This window comes from Arachis hypogaea, chromosome 13 (genome assembly GCF_003086295.3).
Source record: "Arachis hypogaea cultivar Tifrunner chromosome 13, arahy.Tifrunner.gnm2.J5K5, whole genome shotgun sequence".
Lineage (NCBI taxonomy): Eukaryota > Viridiplantae > Streptophyta > Magnoliopsida > Fabales > Fabaceae > Arachis > Arachis hypogaea.
In genome coordinates, this window is record NC_092048.1 from 35,962,277 (window position 1) to 35,979,743 (window position 17,467).

Consider the following 17,467-nt stretch of genomic DNA (forward strand, 5'->3'; position numbering starts at 1 on the left):
TATTGGTCCTCCACTACCATTTTCACGTAATGATTCATCTGCTCAAAAGATTGACCTTCTACCACCATTTTAAAATAATGTTCCATCTGAATCACTCACTCATATATTTTTTCAATTATTTTTTTATTATTTTATCACTCTATTTTTATTATTAAATTTGTATTTAATATTGTGTGTGATATAAAATCTCTGTTTTAATTTTATTTTTTAACATGTGATTTTATTTTTATATAACTTGCTATTATCTTTAAAGTTTCTTATATCAAGTTCATGAGTTATTTATCAAAACGTTATAACTCTAAGATAAGTATTTTTATAACTAAAATTCCAAATACAAAATAACTTATTTATAAAGTGCCATTAATAAAAATTCTTATACTTTACTCTTCACTCGTAATACAGTAATACACTCACCGTAACTCATTTTTTTTTCTATTTGTCAACGCCATTTCACAAGTTTAAAGCTTTTTTTTATACTTGTAAAAAATAAATTAAAAATGGTGAAAAAAATATTTCAATGAATAATCATATTATGAATTATTTTGATCATCTCATATATGTAAATATTTTTTATATAAAAAAATTATTTGTAATGTTAATATTAATTATAAATGATATAATTAACTTATTTTAATGTTATTATAGTATAAAAGTATTATGAGTACGTCAACAACTCCGCAGACACTGAAAAACGATCACCAAAGGAGAAAAATCTAGTGGTTAAAAGCACAAAGAAAATCAAAATGAACAGAGAGGATCAACAAAAAAAAATATGGAGATAGTACAAGAAGTGGAGAATTCAATCTTGGCTGATGGAGATCCTAACTCGCCTTCTAAAGGAAAAAGAACTACTAAAGCTGATGCGACCAAACCCAGCAAGCCCTCCTATAAGGATAGGCTGTTGAGTGATGGTTTGGACAAATTAAATCCCTATGAAATTATAGAAATGGTCCCCGAAGACAACATTTTCGACGAGGACTCGATGGAGAGGATGGAGGACCCTCAGACCCCCTTCAATCCAGACCCTGTTATTGATGTGTCCTTAGAGGAATACGATGAGTGGTGTCGGCCAGAAGCAAGCTCTAATTGTTAAACCCCTAAGAAAAATCCTAATCCGCAGACGATGGAACAATGGATAACCAAAAGGTGGGCAAAGAGAGAAGGATCTTGCTGGAGGCCACTTTTTGGTCAGATTTTCTAGCCAAGAGGATTACTCTTATGCTTTGTTCGAATGTGCATAGATGATTGCTAATCACTACCTACTGGTAGAAAGGTGAAGACCTCTGTTTATATCCAGAGTGAGATTCAGAAGGTTGCTGTTTAGATTCACAATCCCAATCTCCCAGTAGAATTATGTAACGTATACTTCTTATGGAAGGTAGGAAAACGCTTGGAACAATGTTGAGGATAGATGAACATACATCCGTTCACTCGAGAGTATGGAGTTAGACTTGAGAAGGAAGCTGGTGCCAAATTTTATAGCTTTGGAGAAGGAGTTTAGTTTGAAATACGAGGGACTCCGCCAAATCTGTTTCCAATGTGGTAGATAAGGACACACAAACGATAGGTGTTCGAGGAAGGTGAACAAAAATCAAAATGCAGACCAAGCAAAAGGGGCTGAAGATTCTCAACATGGCCGGACAGATGGTGGTACCGCTGCAAACAAGAATCATGCAGTAGAAACTTCACTGGGGGATCAAATTAGCAAAGTAAATAATAATGCTGAAAATCAGGGATTAAAAAGGTAGTAACATGCAAGAATTAGGGAGTAAAGAAGAGAATTTATTAGTTAATAATAGAAAGTATATATATATATATATATATATGGTCCATGGATGGTGGTCAAGAAGCCTCAGAGAAAGAATAAGCAAGGATCAAAGAGCATTAATGGGGGTCATTAAACGTGGAGCTGGTAATAATAGATTTGATGCTCTCCAATATGAGAAAATTAATCAGGAATGGGAAGGGACCAAAAAAGGAAAGAACCAATCAAGCCAACAACAAAGGACAGCAACAAACAATAAGGCTAGCCAAGACCAATATACCCAGAATCATGGTTTGAAGAGCACCAATGAGTGCTAGTAAATTTGCTAAAGAAAAAAACACGAAAAATAGCAAAAAGCAACTTTAAGATCAATCAGCATCAGTTAGCAACCCTCAGACTAAATAATGAAAGGTTAAACAAAATAATTAAAGGTTAGACAAGAAGGAGAAAGATCAAGAGCATCAAGAATACTGAAGACAGTTTAGCAAATTAAATAATGAAATTTACTTAGGCCATTACACTCTTATTAATAGCGCTAATGATCACATAACAAATGCTCTCATTGTTGGCATAATGGGTAGAGAAAAGTTAGAACAAGGCAAGGAACACTACAATGACAAGCCATTAGGAACAGAATCATGCAGTGCAGCATTGCAGATGGCAAGATGCTCATTGATCTGAACTCAACAGAAGATGTTGATGCTCTTGCAAAAATAGCCGAGAATGAAGAGGGGCCAAAGGCCATGGAAGCCTAACCAAACCTCGTTTAGTCAGAGAGTTTTCTTTCTCATGTTCATTCTTTATTTGTCTTTTATTTATGAATATTTTAATTTGAAATTGTCGTGGAGTCTCTGCTAAAAGCTTCAAATCCATTATTTATGATCTCATGATTAGATATAAGTTTAATTGTTGTGTTCTTTTGGAAACTCATGTCTCAGGAGTAAGTAGAATCTATTATTAGAAAACTTGGTTTTGATACTTGGTGTGTAAGCCATGCTGAAAGTTATTTGGGGATAGTTTGTTTACAGGAACGCGATACTGAGACAGAGACATAGAGACACAAAATCATATTTGATAGATGAGACATGGACAGAGAAATTGTGTTCAGAGACACTGAATTAGTTTATTTTGTGTCAATCCTGATAAAAAGAACATAGAGACACTAACAAGAAACACAATTTATTTTTTATTTTTTCTTTGATTATTCTTGTTAATTTTTTATAATTATTTTTTTATTATTATATTTTTTTCTCAATTTTTGGATAAAAAATGGGAATAAATTGAATTTTCATAGTTCGTTCTAATTTATCACCAAACAAAATACGAGAACACAAAATTTTGTATCTCTATCTTTTGTGTCTTATTCTCAGTGTTTGTCTTATCATCCTGTTCTCATGAACAAACACAATCTTCATGCCTTTGAAAGCAGCACGCCTAGAACATAAAACCTTTGCTTATTCATAAATAGTTTATTTATATGGAAGTGTAATGGCTGAACAGTATTCCTTGGTACTTCACAGTTACTTATGGTAAGCCTAGGATGGGAGAAAGAAATGAACTTTGGATCAAGCCAAAAGACATTGCCAACGATATTGATGGACTTTGGTGTTTAGAAGGATTTCAACTCTATTCTCTCACTTAATGATACAGGAGGATCCTCTAACTTTTTTATAGATACTGCTAATTTCAATGATCGCTTGTCTAATTGTGAGTTAAAAGATTTGGGCTTCTTTGGACCCTTTTCATATGGTAAAGGGGACTAGATTGATTTTTGAGCAAAGTTAATTTTTTTTTTTTTCAGATGTCAGTGTCAAACACCTTCCTAAGTTGAAGTCAGAGCATCTCTCTATCCTGTTGGATTTTCAAAAAGATAATAAAGATGAAGGAGCAAAACCTTTTAAATTTCTTGCCCGTTAGGTCTTGCATGAGGACTATAATTGTATGTTTAAGAATAGCTGGCGGAGAGGAGAAGACTTACTTCAGAATATAACCAACTTCATAAAAGAAGCCAAGATTTGGAATAAGGAGGTCTTTGATTACATATTCAAGAAAAAATAGCATATTCTCCAAAAGCTGGAAGGCATAAACAATAAACGCTCCTTTAGTCATAATTCCTTTTTTGATAAGCTCTAAAAAGATTTGTGGAAGGAGTATGAGTTTATTGCAATGTTCTAGTCACCAAAAAAAAAAATTGCAATGTTCTAAAAACCGGACCGGATCGGCCGGTCGGACCGGTTTAATCGCGAACCAATAGTATTAACGATCCGATCAGGTATATAAAACCGATAATAAAAAACCGGCTAAAAACTGTTGAACCGGACGAGAACCGGCCGATCAGACCGAACCGGAACCCGGCCGGTTTACACAAAAAGGAAGCTCCTTCGTTTCTTTCTCCCGTTCTCCCTTTCTTTCTTTCAGTCAGAGAAATCACACAAACCAACCACAAAACCCTAGCACTGTAAGCCTACACCACCACCACAAGGAGGGGCATACTGCTGCCGTCCGTCGCACTCAAAGTTCGCCATCCGTCATCTAGCTTCCCTCGTGCTCCAAGTCTTCAACCCCTGTTCGCTGTCACCGATCGCGGTTGCTTCCTCGAGCTCGGCGTCCGTCGTCTTTGTCTGCTCAGCCACGCTTCCGTCGCCGTTTGTTTGCCGTTCACGTTCGCGTTCGTCTGGAAGCCACGTTGCTCTGCTTCAAACTCTGCGACCAACCCGCGTGCTCCACTCGTTGAACTGCTCTCTGTTGTCCCCGCGGTGAGTTCCCTAAACCAGCCACCAGACAATACACTCACACAACAGACAACACCAATACTCTTCTTCAAACTCTGCAACTTCTGATTTCTACTACAATAAGTAATTATTTGATTTTGTAGTGGTTTGGATTTTTTCATAGACTAAATTAAAGTTACAATAGTTTTGTTCTCTTCTCTATCACATTGAAATTAAGCTTTGGATTCTCTTATTTCGTTTTAATTTTACCGCACTCAACATGTTTGATGAAATGCTTTAACCATATTTCTGATTGGTTTTATAATTTCTAGCTTTTATAATTTCTCAGTCAAGATTAGTGGTCTGAACTCTGAAATTTCAAATTACTCAAATATGCAATTTCTGAAATTAGGGATTTGTGAATCTGAACTCTGAAGTTAGTGATTGATTTCTGATATGTTACTGATTCTGTTCTAATATGTGCTTTTGTTACTGATTTGTTACTGATTCTGAAATTGAGTAATGGATTTGTTTCTGAAATTGAGTAATGGATTTGTTACTGATTCTGTTCTATGATCTTATGGATGATTATTGGATTTCTAGCCGTTCTGTTGCTGTTTTTAATTTGGATTATGATTTATTGAATTTAGTTATGGATGAAAGTATTAATCAAGAAGCAGTTGCTTATAATGCCTGTTTGAGTAATAATTCGTCTGCCAATCCTCCTAATTCAAATGATTCTGCTAATCCTAATCCACCTAGTTCCAATAATAGTCAGTCACAAGGTTCTAATTTATGGATTTTGATGATTGATAAATCTTCATGTTGGTTTTTAATATTTAGATATTTCTTTTTACTATTTAACTTTTGAGATTGTATTTTGATAAGATCATATGGATTTGATTGATGACACTTTGTTGTTGAATGCTAATTTTTGTTGTTGAATGCCCTGTTTGTTGCTGAATGCTGAATGCTGTTGGTAATGGTGTTTTTGCTGCTGAATGTCCTGCTGTTTTTATTTCTTTATTTGTTGCTGAATGTTGGTGGCAGAATTTAGATATGCTCATGTTGATAATTTTTTTATTTTTCAATGTGCTATGGCTAGTCTTTAATTTTGTATCTGGTTATGGATACTTCTTTGTTTTGTAGTTGCTGGTTTTGCTTTGATTTGTAGTTGCTGGCTCCTAATTATTGCTGGTTTTGCTGTCTTTGTTTGTTGCTGAATGTTGGTGGCAGAATTTAGATATGGTCATGTTGATAGTTTTTTCTTTTTCATTGTGCTGTGGTTGGTCTTTAATTTTGTTTTAATTAATAAAACTTTTATTAATTTCAATTATGGATAATAGTGTTAATCAAATAGAGATTAATAAAACTTTTATTAATTTCGAATGATGCTGCTAATCCTAATCCTAATCCTAATCCTAATCCACCGAAGCAAATTTGCAACAAGTTCTTGCGGATTTTGATGATTGATAAATCATGATGTTGGGATTTAATATTTAGATATGTTTTTTACTATTTAATTTTTGAGTTTGTATTTTGATAAGATCATATGGATTAGGTTGATGATATTTTATGTAGTGTTTTAAATTTCGAAGATATTTTAAGATTTATATTAGACTATAATTATATTTTAGGATGTTTATTTATAATTTTTATTATTTTATTCTAAAACGGTTTTTCGGTTGAACCACTGATTGGATCGGTTGGACTAGTAAACCAGTGACTAGAACGGTTCGATAATCGGTCCGGTTTTCAAAACCTTGGTTTATTGTGATTCAAGAAGAGGCTTATTGATAATAAATGTCTAGATGTGACATTATCAAGTTTAGGGAATAGGAACTCTAAATATTTCCACTTAAAAAGCCAACGGGAGACGAAAGAGAATTATAGCGCTGAAAATAGTCCAGTCTTCCTCCTAAAAAAGCCAATTTCCAAACCGTTTAGAAACTGATGAACCGGCCGGTTGGATCGGATCTAGAACCGACCATTTCTTATGAAATGGCGTCGTTTTTGTTACTTTAAAAAAAAAAAAAAAAAAACCCGATGTTCATCCCTCATTCACTCACCCCCTTCCCGCAACACCCAACCCACCCCCAATTCGTGAATCACTTATCCCTCTGAACTCTGAAGCAAAGTTCAAAATCACCCAACCAAAACCCTAGGTTCTCCATGCAACAGTTCTGCCGTAGGCCGCCGCCGTCCGTGCTGTCGGCGCCTCCGCGTCCTCTCTTGTAGCCCAGGCCTTCTCTTGTAGCTCGGCGTCCTCCTTCCCCCTCTCCCCGTCCTCCCTGGCTTCTCTCGAACTTGGAGCAGTTCGCCGCCGTGTCGCCGGTCGCCGTCGTCTCGCCGGTCGCCGTCTGTGTCTCCGTCGAAGGTTAGCGGCACTGAGTTTCACTTCTTCGGTTCTTCTCTTCCTTTTATGCTCTGTTTGCTGATTTTTGAATGTGAAATTGTGAATGGATTAATGGAAAATCAAATAATTGATTTTGCGCTGCTGCTCTTTCCTTAATTCCTGAAATTTTTGTTGAAATTTTCTTGCTGCTGCTAAAAATGGAAATCAAATCATTATTGAAAATTTTGTTTAGCTTTATTGATTTCAGGCTTAGTGTGATTAGGGATTACTTGTTTCTGTTTTGTAATGTTTGTTGCTGAATTCTAAAAATGGAAATCAAATCAAATGCTGTTTGTTGCTGAATGATAATTTTTGTGCTGAATGCTGAATGCTGTTGGTAGTATTAATTTTGTGCTGCTATTAATTTTCTGGCTGTGTTGCTGCTGCTGTGGGTTCTGGTGTGCTGTTGTGTGTTTTGTGGCTCTGCTGTGTTGATCATCTTTCTCAATTGTCAATGCTCACTCTTCACTTGCATTGTGTTGATCATCTTTCTTAATTGTCAATGTTCTTTACCAGAACTGAGAAGGAAAATGGCAATCTGAACCAGCAAAAGGATTTCCGCAGCGTCAGCGCGTGCTCACACTCTCAGGAACAAGAAAACTAACTCTTTTCTGCCCTCTGGTACCTCTTCATCTTTCGTTCTATTTCTGCACTCGTTTATTGTATAGTAAGTCAACTCGTTGGATTACTGGCATAATTGAATTGGAGATTCAAGAGACACAGTTAGATTTCTTAATACTGAAAATTCACCCTTAGTTTTGATCTAATTATTTTGTTTAGTAGAAACTAATAGAATCTCTTCATGGCTTTATCATTGTTGTTTTCCAAGTTATACTAGTTTCTTGTAAGAGAAATAAAGCTAGCTAGTCTGGCCTTCTGTTTTGCACAAATAGGAATATGTAAATACAACCATTTTATCAAAACTATAGTCACAATTAGGAAGTTTAATTTAATAGTATATGATGCAGATACGCCTATGGTACAGATATTTGAGTAGAAATGAAGTATTTGTTCATTATAGCTTGCATATGTTGCGGAATAGGATAATAACAATTAAGAGTATTGAGTATTGATATACTTGTTATCTCTCTTTGAAATGTTACTTTCTGTATTTACTGTTCTAATTTAGCTTTGCATTCTCTAAGGACTTCTTGGAACAGCAATTATAGTGTTGTTTATTGGGTTTCTTTCAATATATCATGGTATTATCTGATATCTTCACACTTTGTACTATTTGAATTGGCATTTCTTTCAATAGTCACTCACAAGCTGCTTCTATATTCTAGGATGTTTATTTATAATTTATTTATTATTTTATTTTAAAACGATTTTTTTGGTTGAACCACGGTTAGACCGGTTGAACCAGTAAACTAGTAACTAGATCGGTTCGATGACCGATCCGGTTCTCAGAACCTTGATTTGGATTGTATTGAGTATGGATTTGTTCAAAGGTGATTAGGTGAACAAAATTACAAGAATGAACTACTCCATAGAGTATGTCTTTTGTTTTTTTTTTAAGGGTATGGTCACGAATCACAATTGATGCTGTCAATTAGCTCAGCTTGTTTTTTTAGATAGTTGATTAATACTCCACCCAAGTTTGGGAGAAGAATTTTGATTTGTAAATCATCCCCTTCCGTCTTGCTATTAAGTATAATCACAAATCATAAATAATACAAAATTATACCAAAAGTATCATAAAATCTAACAATCAAGACATACCTAATAGACATTATATAAAAGAATTTCTTGCATTCAGTGATTTACTCTACTTTGTTCCACCATTCATAGTCTCTGCTTGCCCTCGTTTTCAACTTCTAATTCGTTTTTGTTTTGATTTTTTTTTTTTAACTTTTATTTTCAGTTTGCATTTTTGAAAGCTATTTTTTTTTTTTAAAATTAGAAGTGAAATTCGCAGACTTTTTGGTGGAAAGGGAAAACTATGCCATTTGAGCTATAGCTTAGCTCGTTGGCGCATTTTGAAAGCTATTGGAATTTATAAAATAGGTTTTATCATGCTTTAATAATTTAGTTTAATTAACTAAAGTTAAAAAGATGATTTGACAAAAATAACTATTTTTAATAATAATTAAACAAGTCATAGAGAATACTTAATCTTCTGTTTATGAGAGGGTTAGTTAGAAATCACCAAATAAATTATATTAACAAATTAGTTTCCTATACACAGGTGCACTGTAAAATTATGTGAGTCACCGTTATCTCTTCTCCCATCTCCATCTTCATGGCTCTGAAACTTACAATCACCTTCCCCATCACCCTCGAATCCAACTCGCGCCCATCCACGGAGCTCCAGTTCTCCCGCTCCGACTATACCGACCACCACCACCACCAGCACCCGGCATTCAAGTTCTCCAACATCCCCAAATCGAGACCTAAACGGCTGGCAATACCGCCCGATAACATCAAGATTGGCGAAGACGGACTCTCGTATGTGATAGAGGGCGCACCCTTCGAGTTCAAGTACAGCTACACCGAGACTCCCAAGGCCAAGCCACTCAAGATCCGGGAGCCCCCCTTCCTCCCCTTTGGCCCTGCCACCACACCCCGCCCATGGACGGGCCGGGCCCCACTCCCACCCAGCAAGAAGCAGCAGAAGGAGTTCGACTCCTTCGTGCTTCCTCCACCCGACAAGAAAGGGATAAAGCCCGTTCAGTCCCCCGGTCCTTTTCTTCCCGGCACCTTCCCCCGGTACGTCTCCTCCAGAGAAGAGATTCTCGGTGAGCCCTTGACTCAGCAGGAGATCGACGCTTTGGTTAGAAGCTCCGTCAAAACCAATCGCCAACTCAATATTGGTTAGTTTTATTTTTGTCGTCAGTGTAATTGAATTTTGTTGATGATTGGGAATTGAAAAGGAAAAGCTTTACCTGTTGTGTTATTTAGGTAGAGATGGTTTAACGCATAACATGTTGGACAATATTCATGCTCACTGGAAGCGAAAGAGGGTCTGCAAGATTAAGTGCAAAGGAGTTTGTACAGTTGATATGGACAATGTCTGCCACCAGTTAGAGGTTACTATCTTCTTCTCCTACTTTTTTGTTTCTTGCTTCTTCATTCTTTATGTTTCTCTAGCCTCCTTATGTTATTATTTGGTTTACCAGGAGAAGACAGGGGGGAAAATAATCTACAGAAGGGGTGGTGTGTTGTACCTTTTCCGAGGCAGAAACTATAACTATAGAACACGGCCGCGGTTTCCCCTGATGCTGTGGAAGCCTGTGCCTCCAGTATATCCTAAGCTTGTTAAGCGAGTTCCCGAAGGTTTAACGCTACAACAAGTAACTGAAATGCGTAAAAAGGGAAGGGAATTAATTCCCATATGCAAGCTAGGTACCTCTTTAATGTTGAGAATGTCCACTACAATTCATCTTTGAAGCAAAATTATTGTTCTTTTCTGCTGGCAAACAGGCATTTATCTGTCTTCATTTTTATTGTTTATACAAAGAAAATGATATATTTTCTTGTTGCAGGAAAAAATGGTGTTTACTGTGACCTAGCAAAAAATGTCAGAGAGGCATTTGAAGAGTGTGAACTTGTCCGCATAAACTGCCAAGGGCTAAATAAAAGTGACTATAGAAAGATTGGAGCCAAACTAAGGGTATAAGCATTTTTGCCACAATTTTGTATGCAATATTGAATGAAGATCAATTGGATTTAAGCCTTTTTTTGTTGTTTATTTGGTTTTGCTATTATATCATAAGACTGTTTTCTTTAAAAACTAATGATGATGCTATTGTAACATCGTTTTTCCTCCTGTATTTTTTAAATGTAGGATCTCGTTCCATGTGTATTGCTTTCATTTGAAAACGAGCACGTACTTATGTGGAGAGGGCAAAATTGGAAGTCGGCTCTACCAAATCCCACAGATAATTCAAAGGGAGCCAATGAACAAAATAACAAAATACTAGCATCAGAAGTCTCAGCATCAAGTCGGCAGGAGAATTCAGTAGAGAATGAAGGCAATGACTCTAGCATTTCTTCGAGTTCAAGTGATTTGGCTTTGGGAAAAGTTGAGGTGTCGTCTCCCATAGAAGATAGCAAGCAATCTGTGACTAGTGCTACTTCACTTGCAAGAAAATCTGAAGCCGAATGTATAAACAATGTTACAGGCTCCTATGGTGAGCTGGAGTCTCACGGGAGCATTATCACTAATATGACTTTGTCGGATGATGACAGCCATGCTAAATGCCCCTCAGAAGCTTGGAATGAAAGCAATGGAGCTGAGGATATGATGGATAGCAAAAGCTGCAGTGATTGCCCTTCTATATCAGTTTTAGGATCTGAGGTAATGTTAGGAACTAATGACAGTTATATCAATGGCAAGGTAGATCCTCAAGTCGATAACACTATAGATGGTTCAGAAACTGATGATGCCAGTTGGCCACCAAGGTCAACTGCACCTTGTATGAAAGGCATTTTATCATTGTTGGAGGAAGCAGTTGAGAAACGATGTGCACTTATTTTAGATGAAGATTCTTTGGATGCTGACACTATTTATCAAACTACAGTTTCCTTTGCCAAATCAGCTTCCTCCGGACCAGTCTTTAGGAGACATAGTAAGGTTGTGGTTCAAAAAACTGCCAAGCAACAACGTTCCGCTTCCTCCAAGGGAAAAGAAACTGCTGCCATTCCTGTGAAAGATAAAGGTGAAAGGGAGAAGACTCAAAAGAGTTCTAAAATTCAAAGAAAAACAAATTTTGATGAACGATTTCTTAATGTTGTACCGCGAGGAACATTACGAGTAGATGAACTTGCAAAACTCTTAATGTGATACTTCTTGCTATCATAAAATGTTATGATCTTATCAAATGCACCATTTTTGTTAATTTGCAATGTCCTACATATTATTTTGTACCGAGTGAATACTCATCTTATCCCCTGATTTTAACTTCTGATAATTTTTTTGAAGGACCGAGGCCCCCAATAAAAAAATAGTCTATTTCAATTCTTGATATTTAATTTCATGAGATTGGATAGTTTATCTGTCAATAATTTTTTTTAAAAATATGTTTATGTGACATATTAATCACTAATATATTTTTTATTTATTTTTTATAAGTAAAAATATAAAAATCACTAATATTTCTTTGTTTTACTTGGTAAATTTAGCTAATGTATTTGAAAAAGATAATAAAAAGAAAAACTAAATGGCTCTGAGCTCTTAATAAAGCAACAGTTTAACATGTCATGTATTATTCTATTAATACGAAGAGAAAATATTGATAGAAGGACTAATCACACAAATAAAAAATAAAGGCCAGAAAGAGTATTTTTTTTATTGAGGACTTCGTCTTTCAATGTAATTGTCAAGAGTCGTTTATAATTTTTTTTTCTTAAATATAAATTTTATAAGTAATAATATAAAAATTACTAATATTTCTTAATTTTACTTAATAAATTTAGCTAATGTATTTGAAAAAGGTAATAAAAAGAAAAACTAAACAACTCTGATCTTGTAACGGAGCAACCATTTAAAATGGCATGTAGGTTTATTCTATTAATAAAGAAAGAAAATATTGATAGACGGACTAATCACAGACATAAAAAAACAAAGGCTGGAAAGGGTTTTTTTTATTGAAGGCCTCATCTCTCAAGGTAATTGTCAAGAACCGTTTATGATTTTTTTTTCCCCTCTTATATTGATGTGGACATCACAGGAATGGATTTTCTCAATTATTAAAAAAATTGAGGGAGTAAGGTGTGATTTCTAATCTTTCAATGCTCTCTCTTATGTTTTCGCTTTGGTCTCACTTATAAAATTAATGGTAAGAGATCACATTTTACTTCCTTATTAACAAAAATTGAAAAGATCCATTTCCTGGACATCACCACAGATTAAATACGATAAAGCATTTATATTCAAATGAAATTTATAGCATCCATATTTGATCATTTAAGCATAGAACAATAACTATTAACCAAAAATAAGAAACCTATACTTGATCATTCTAATTACTATATGTTTGGTTTGCTGTTTGGAAAGCTCCAAAACATGGTTTACATGGTTTAGGTAAAAGTTATTCTCTTGTATAGCTTTTACCTTAACCATGTCTGACTAACAGTTGACAATTCAAACATGCATAACTTCATTAGGCTCTTAAACAGCAGCTGTCTTCCCATGGTGTTGGCCGCTTTGTCCTACAATATTCTTCCAGAACCAGTGGTTTTCAAAGAGGAGATAAATTTCCTCAATTGGAACTTGCTTTGTTTCTGGCAAGAGGAAGAAGATAAACATACTCATGAAGATAATTAAGCCAGCAAACAGCAAGAAGATTCCATATTTGAGATGACAAAGTGACATGAGGAACAACTGTGCCACAAGTGCAGTGAAGATCATGTTGACACACACCACTATACTCTGTGCTGCTGATCTTATTTCCAATGGGAAGAGCTCACTAGGAACCAACCATCCTAGTGGACCCCAAGATCTTCCATAAGCCAACACAAACAAGAATATCACAATAACAAGAAAGTAACTGACGCTTTTGGAAAGTTCTTTACCATGTCCAAAATCCAGAGCCAAAACTATAGCGGTAGCAATCTGAAAATCAACCAAACCAAATTAGAGGGTCCAATAAGCAATTAATCAGCATAAACAACTAGCACAGCAGCATAAACAAGCAATAATACTTACCATGCAGCATATCATTTCAAAACCAGCTTCCAGAAAGAACTTCCTTCTACCAAACTTGTCCACTAAAAACATTGAGATGACTGTGGCGACGAGGAGAGCTCCATTGGTGATAGAAGATGAATACAATGACGCATTAGAACCAAACCCAATACTTTGGAAAATGACAGGAGCATAAAAGAGGATGGAGTTATTGCCAGTTAGCTGCTGGAATGCCGGAATCCCCAAGGCTCCTATCACAAGTTGGGGTCTATACTTCTTCTTTAGGAGTGTCCTAAAGGGGCTAGTGACAGCCTGTGCTTCTTCACTGGCTTCAACAAGATCTTGATATTCGGCATCAACATTCTTGGTTCCTCTTACTTTCTCCAATACTTTTCTTGCCTCGTCAAACCTTCCTTGTTCCACAAGACTATTAGGTGTCTCGGCACAGAAAATACCTCCAACAAGCATAAGAAGTGCCGGAATGGCCGCCAAGCCCAGCGAGATTCTCCATCCATGGGGATGTATTTTGTCAGTAAAATAGTTGATCAGATTTGCAACCAAGATTCCAAAACAGGTTGTGAACTGAAAGAGTTGGTTGACTGCTCCTCGATTCCTTGCCGGAGCCATTTCAGAAAGATACAAGGGTACAGCTTGGTTACCAAAGCCAATGCCTCCTCCAAGAAGGACCCTGCCAATGATGAGCATTGCAATATTCTGTGCAGCTGCATTGAGTATTGCTCCAGCCAAGAAGCTAAGGGCTCCCACAATGATACTTGCCTTTCTACCTTTCTTTCTTGTCAAGTAAGAAGCAAAGAATGTCATTACAAGTGCTGAAAAATAGAGCGATGATGTGAAGAGTGTCAGCACTTGGTTGTCATATTTGCAGTAGTCTGTCTCTTTCTGGTGCATGTGCTTTTTTTTGTACACGTCTGGGAAGAATTTGATCAGGAAATCGTCCATTGATGTAACCCCACCTGCAACAACAACATACCAAGTACCCTCTTTGATTCTTAAGTTGCAAGGATAAATTTGACTATGACAAAAAGGAGATTAGTAACAAAGACGGGATTTCCTTTGTTAAGTAAAGAAACACAAAAGCTCAGTTGAAAATTTTAGTTCATTACATCACTGTAATTTTGATGTGATAATAAAATTAAAAGTAAAAAAAAAACAAATAAAATAAATTTCATATCTGGATTTGTTAACAAGGTATGTGGGCTAATTATTAGTTAATAATAATAATAATAATCATAATAACAATGAAATTTGAAATGATGAGATAAGAAAAACAGAAATCAAAAGTTATGCCGATAATTCAGGAGAACTTAGCAACTAAGAGTGGAAAAATGCAGATTATGAGGAGAATATGAATATCCGATTTCTAATTATACCCATCTCAACCAACCAATACACATGACTCGCCAGATGGATATTAATATATTATGATTTTGAACGAATCAGCAAACTCTGAAAATTTATAACCATTTTTCATTCTAATTATTTTCGCTATCTCATCATGCGTTGCTTGCGCCACCACCCATCACTGTTGCATTCGAAATCAAAATCAGAACCACACAGCCTCTCTAAAAGCTGTTGATTTCCTTATTTTTTTCAAAAACTCTAGTTGTTATACCATATTTTTTTTTGGTGACACACCATATTTATTTGATAAAAGTCATAAAACAAATATAAATAAATATATATAAATATAAATACAAAAGGTATTAAAACTACCTTAAAAACACATCTCTCAATATTTTTAAAACCATTTCTAACCTTCAAAAGCAAAAAATATAAACACAATAAATTTTTATTTTATAAAATACAAAATATCAATATTGAATTACAAATATCTTGCTTAAAAAACAAGTATAAATCCCAATATACAATTCCAAACTCACTTTAAAGATCCTATCAAATCACGGCACTTGTTGAAAACATAAAATATTTCCTCTCTTCTTCCTGCAATTACTTTTTCTCCCACTTTTTCCAAATGAGATCAACACCTTAGTCATCCTCATGTAAAACAAAAAGGTATATACAATTTGGAACAAAAAGATAGAGTTGGTGTTGTATTATTATCATTACCAGTCTAAATAATAACAAAACTATTTCTTGAAGAAACAATGATGATTAATTTGGCGACTATATTTTGCAACGAAAGAAAATGATACAGTTTGGAGTTGTTGGTACTACTATGAGAAATAAACGTGCCTTAATCAAAGGAAATTAACATAAAAATCAAATCCAGAATGAGAGGCAAAAACACAAAGAATTGAAAGTGGCCCTTTGCTTGACGAAAAAAAGGAAATTATAAGATGCAATTCAGCTACATGATTCAATAAAAACAAAAGTATTAAACAGTGAAAAGAAGGGTGAGAAAAAAAAACCTGAAACGCCAAGATCATAGCCAAAAAGCGAGCCACCAAGAGCTCCAACAACACAAGTGAAGGCAAAATAATGAGTGAATCTGTGCTCATAAAGATGAGCCCTTTTTGTAGGTCCTCCTTCTACTACTCCTCCTGCCATTTTTCTCTATGAAAAAGTAGTTGTGACAGACACTCTCTTGTTCTCAAAGACCAACTAGCAGAGTAGAATGAGAGTCAGTTCGAAGGTTTTTATAAATGTTTGAGAGTCAACGCTGCTTCTATTTAAATATCCATATATCAGTTTTTTTAAACTAAAAATTGGTAAGACAGACGAAAAATTGGAAAAACCAGTTAAGGATGGGAGGAAAGTAAGGAAGTGATTGTTTGAAATTTGTTTTGTTTTAATCCAATCCTTTCTTAAAAAATGGATAATGCCAGCTGTTTAAATGTTAAAAAGTTTGAAACTTAAAACAAACAGAGGCGTTGTAATAACTCGCTGGTACACACAAACTCTTGCTCTGACATGGATAATGGATAGAGACAAATAACAAACGTCATATTTATACCAACAATGAATATTTATTTCAACAAAATAAACCTTTTTTTTCTCAAAGTGGCGGCCATGTATATATATTAATTTAATAAGAATTGTGTACTTTGTTCGTTTAAAATTAAAATTCACATATTGAGATTAATATTTTTAATATTTATTTTTTATTTGAATTAATGTTAAATAATTTTTTTTTTCAAAAGATATGGACTCTTTACTATTTTCTTTGAATTTTATACGTATGTGTTTAATAGTCAAATTAAAAGGTTCAGATTTCTGATCATATGATCCATAATGGTCAACTATTGTGGCAATACAAGTTGAGGTATGAAAATATAAAAATTTAAAAGACGTATTAATTAGATACATTTAATGATCATACTATTTGTATACTAAAAGATATTGTCTTTTTAAAACATTTATTAAATTTGGACGGTATATATAAGAATTAAGATCGTATATTCAAGTTTTATTTTTATTATATTGCCAAAAATATATTTATTAATTTAATTAAAAATATAAATAAATAAATAAATAAAAGTGAATGGAGATTATTTTATCATCAAAAAATTGTAGAGTAGATACGAATATGAATTTAAATCTTCTAAATTTTTAAATTATACTTTAGAGGATAAAGTATAATTTTCTATTTTTAAATGATTTTTTTTCATATTTATTATTAATCTCACCTATAAAATAAATAATAAAAAATTATACTTTATTCTCTAATTTAAAATTCAAATTTTAGAAAATCTAAATCCTACGGATATAACCAATTATGTTTTAGTCTTTTAGATAATGACAAATTATTAGGCTTACTTGGCTACATCGTAACCACCTTCTCACACTATCGGATTTATCATTAAAGCCAGCACCACGTCAACTGGTCAACCACCGCAACCATATCTCTATTTAATTTTATTTATTATTTTTTTAAATATTAAAATTGAGAATCTTAACTTAAAAAAAAATTAAAAATTAAAATAAAGAAAAACTGACAACTGTCAAATTTAAATTTCAGAAAATAGGAACAATATATCAATGCTCTA

At 34.4% G+C, this 17,467-nt stretch overlaps 2 protein-coding genes across 3 annotated transcripts; one reads left to right on the forward strand and one right to left on the reverse strand.

The window, feature by feature from the left end:
* The first annotated feature begins 4,154 nt into the window (after positions 1–4,154).
* LOC112738070 (CRS2-associated factor 1, chloroplastic) lies at positions 4,155–11,712 on the forward strand. 2 transcript variants are annotated; one of them, XM_025788344.3, is made up of 7 exons: positions 4,155–4,521; positions 7,388–7,492; positions 9,060–9,684; positions 9,773–9,900; positions 9,991–10,216; positions 10,357–10,484; positions 10,659–11,712. In XM_025788344.3, the coding sequence occupies exons 3-7, from the start codon at positions 9,114–9,116 to the stop codon at positions 11,655–11,657; spliced, it is 2,052 nt and encodes a 683-aa protein (XP_025644129.1). In that variant the 5' UTR covers positions 4,155–4,521; positions 7,388–7,492; positions 9,060–9,113; the 3' UTR covers positions 11,658–11,712. The 2 variants fall into 2 exon arrangements, with proteins under 2 accessions (XP_025644129.1, XP_025644128.1); XM_025788343.3 differs by having other exon boundaries at positions 4,162–6,853.
* Positions 11,713–12,726: 1,014 nt separating this feature from the next.
* LOC112738071 (sugar transport protein 14) lies at positions 12,727–16,397 on the reverse strand. The gene is made up of 3 exons (XM_025788346.3): positions 15,890–16,397; positions 13,521–14,473; positions 12,727–13,427 (listed from the first exon to the last, which is right to left on the reverse strand). The coding sequence occupies exons 1-3, from the start codon at positions 16,026–16,028 to the stop codon at positions 12,984–12,986; spliced, it is 1,536 nt and encodes a 511-aa protein (XP_025644131.1). The 5' UTR covers positions 16,029–16,397; the 3' UTR covers positions 12,727–12,983.
* Positions 16,398–17,467: the final 1,070 nt, after the last annotated feature.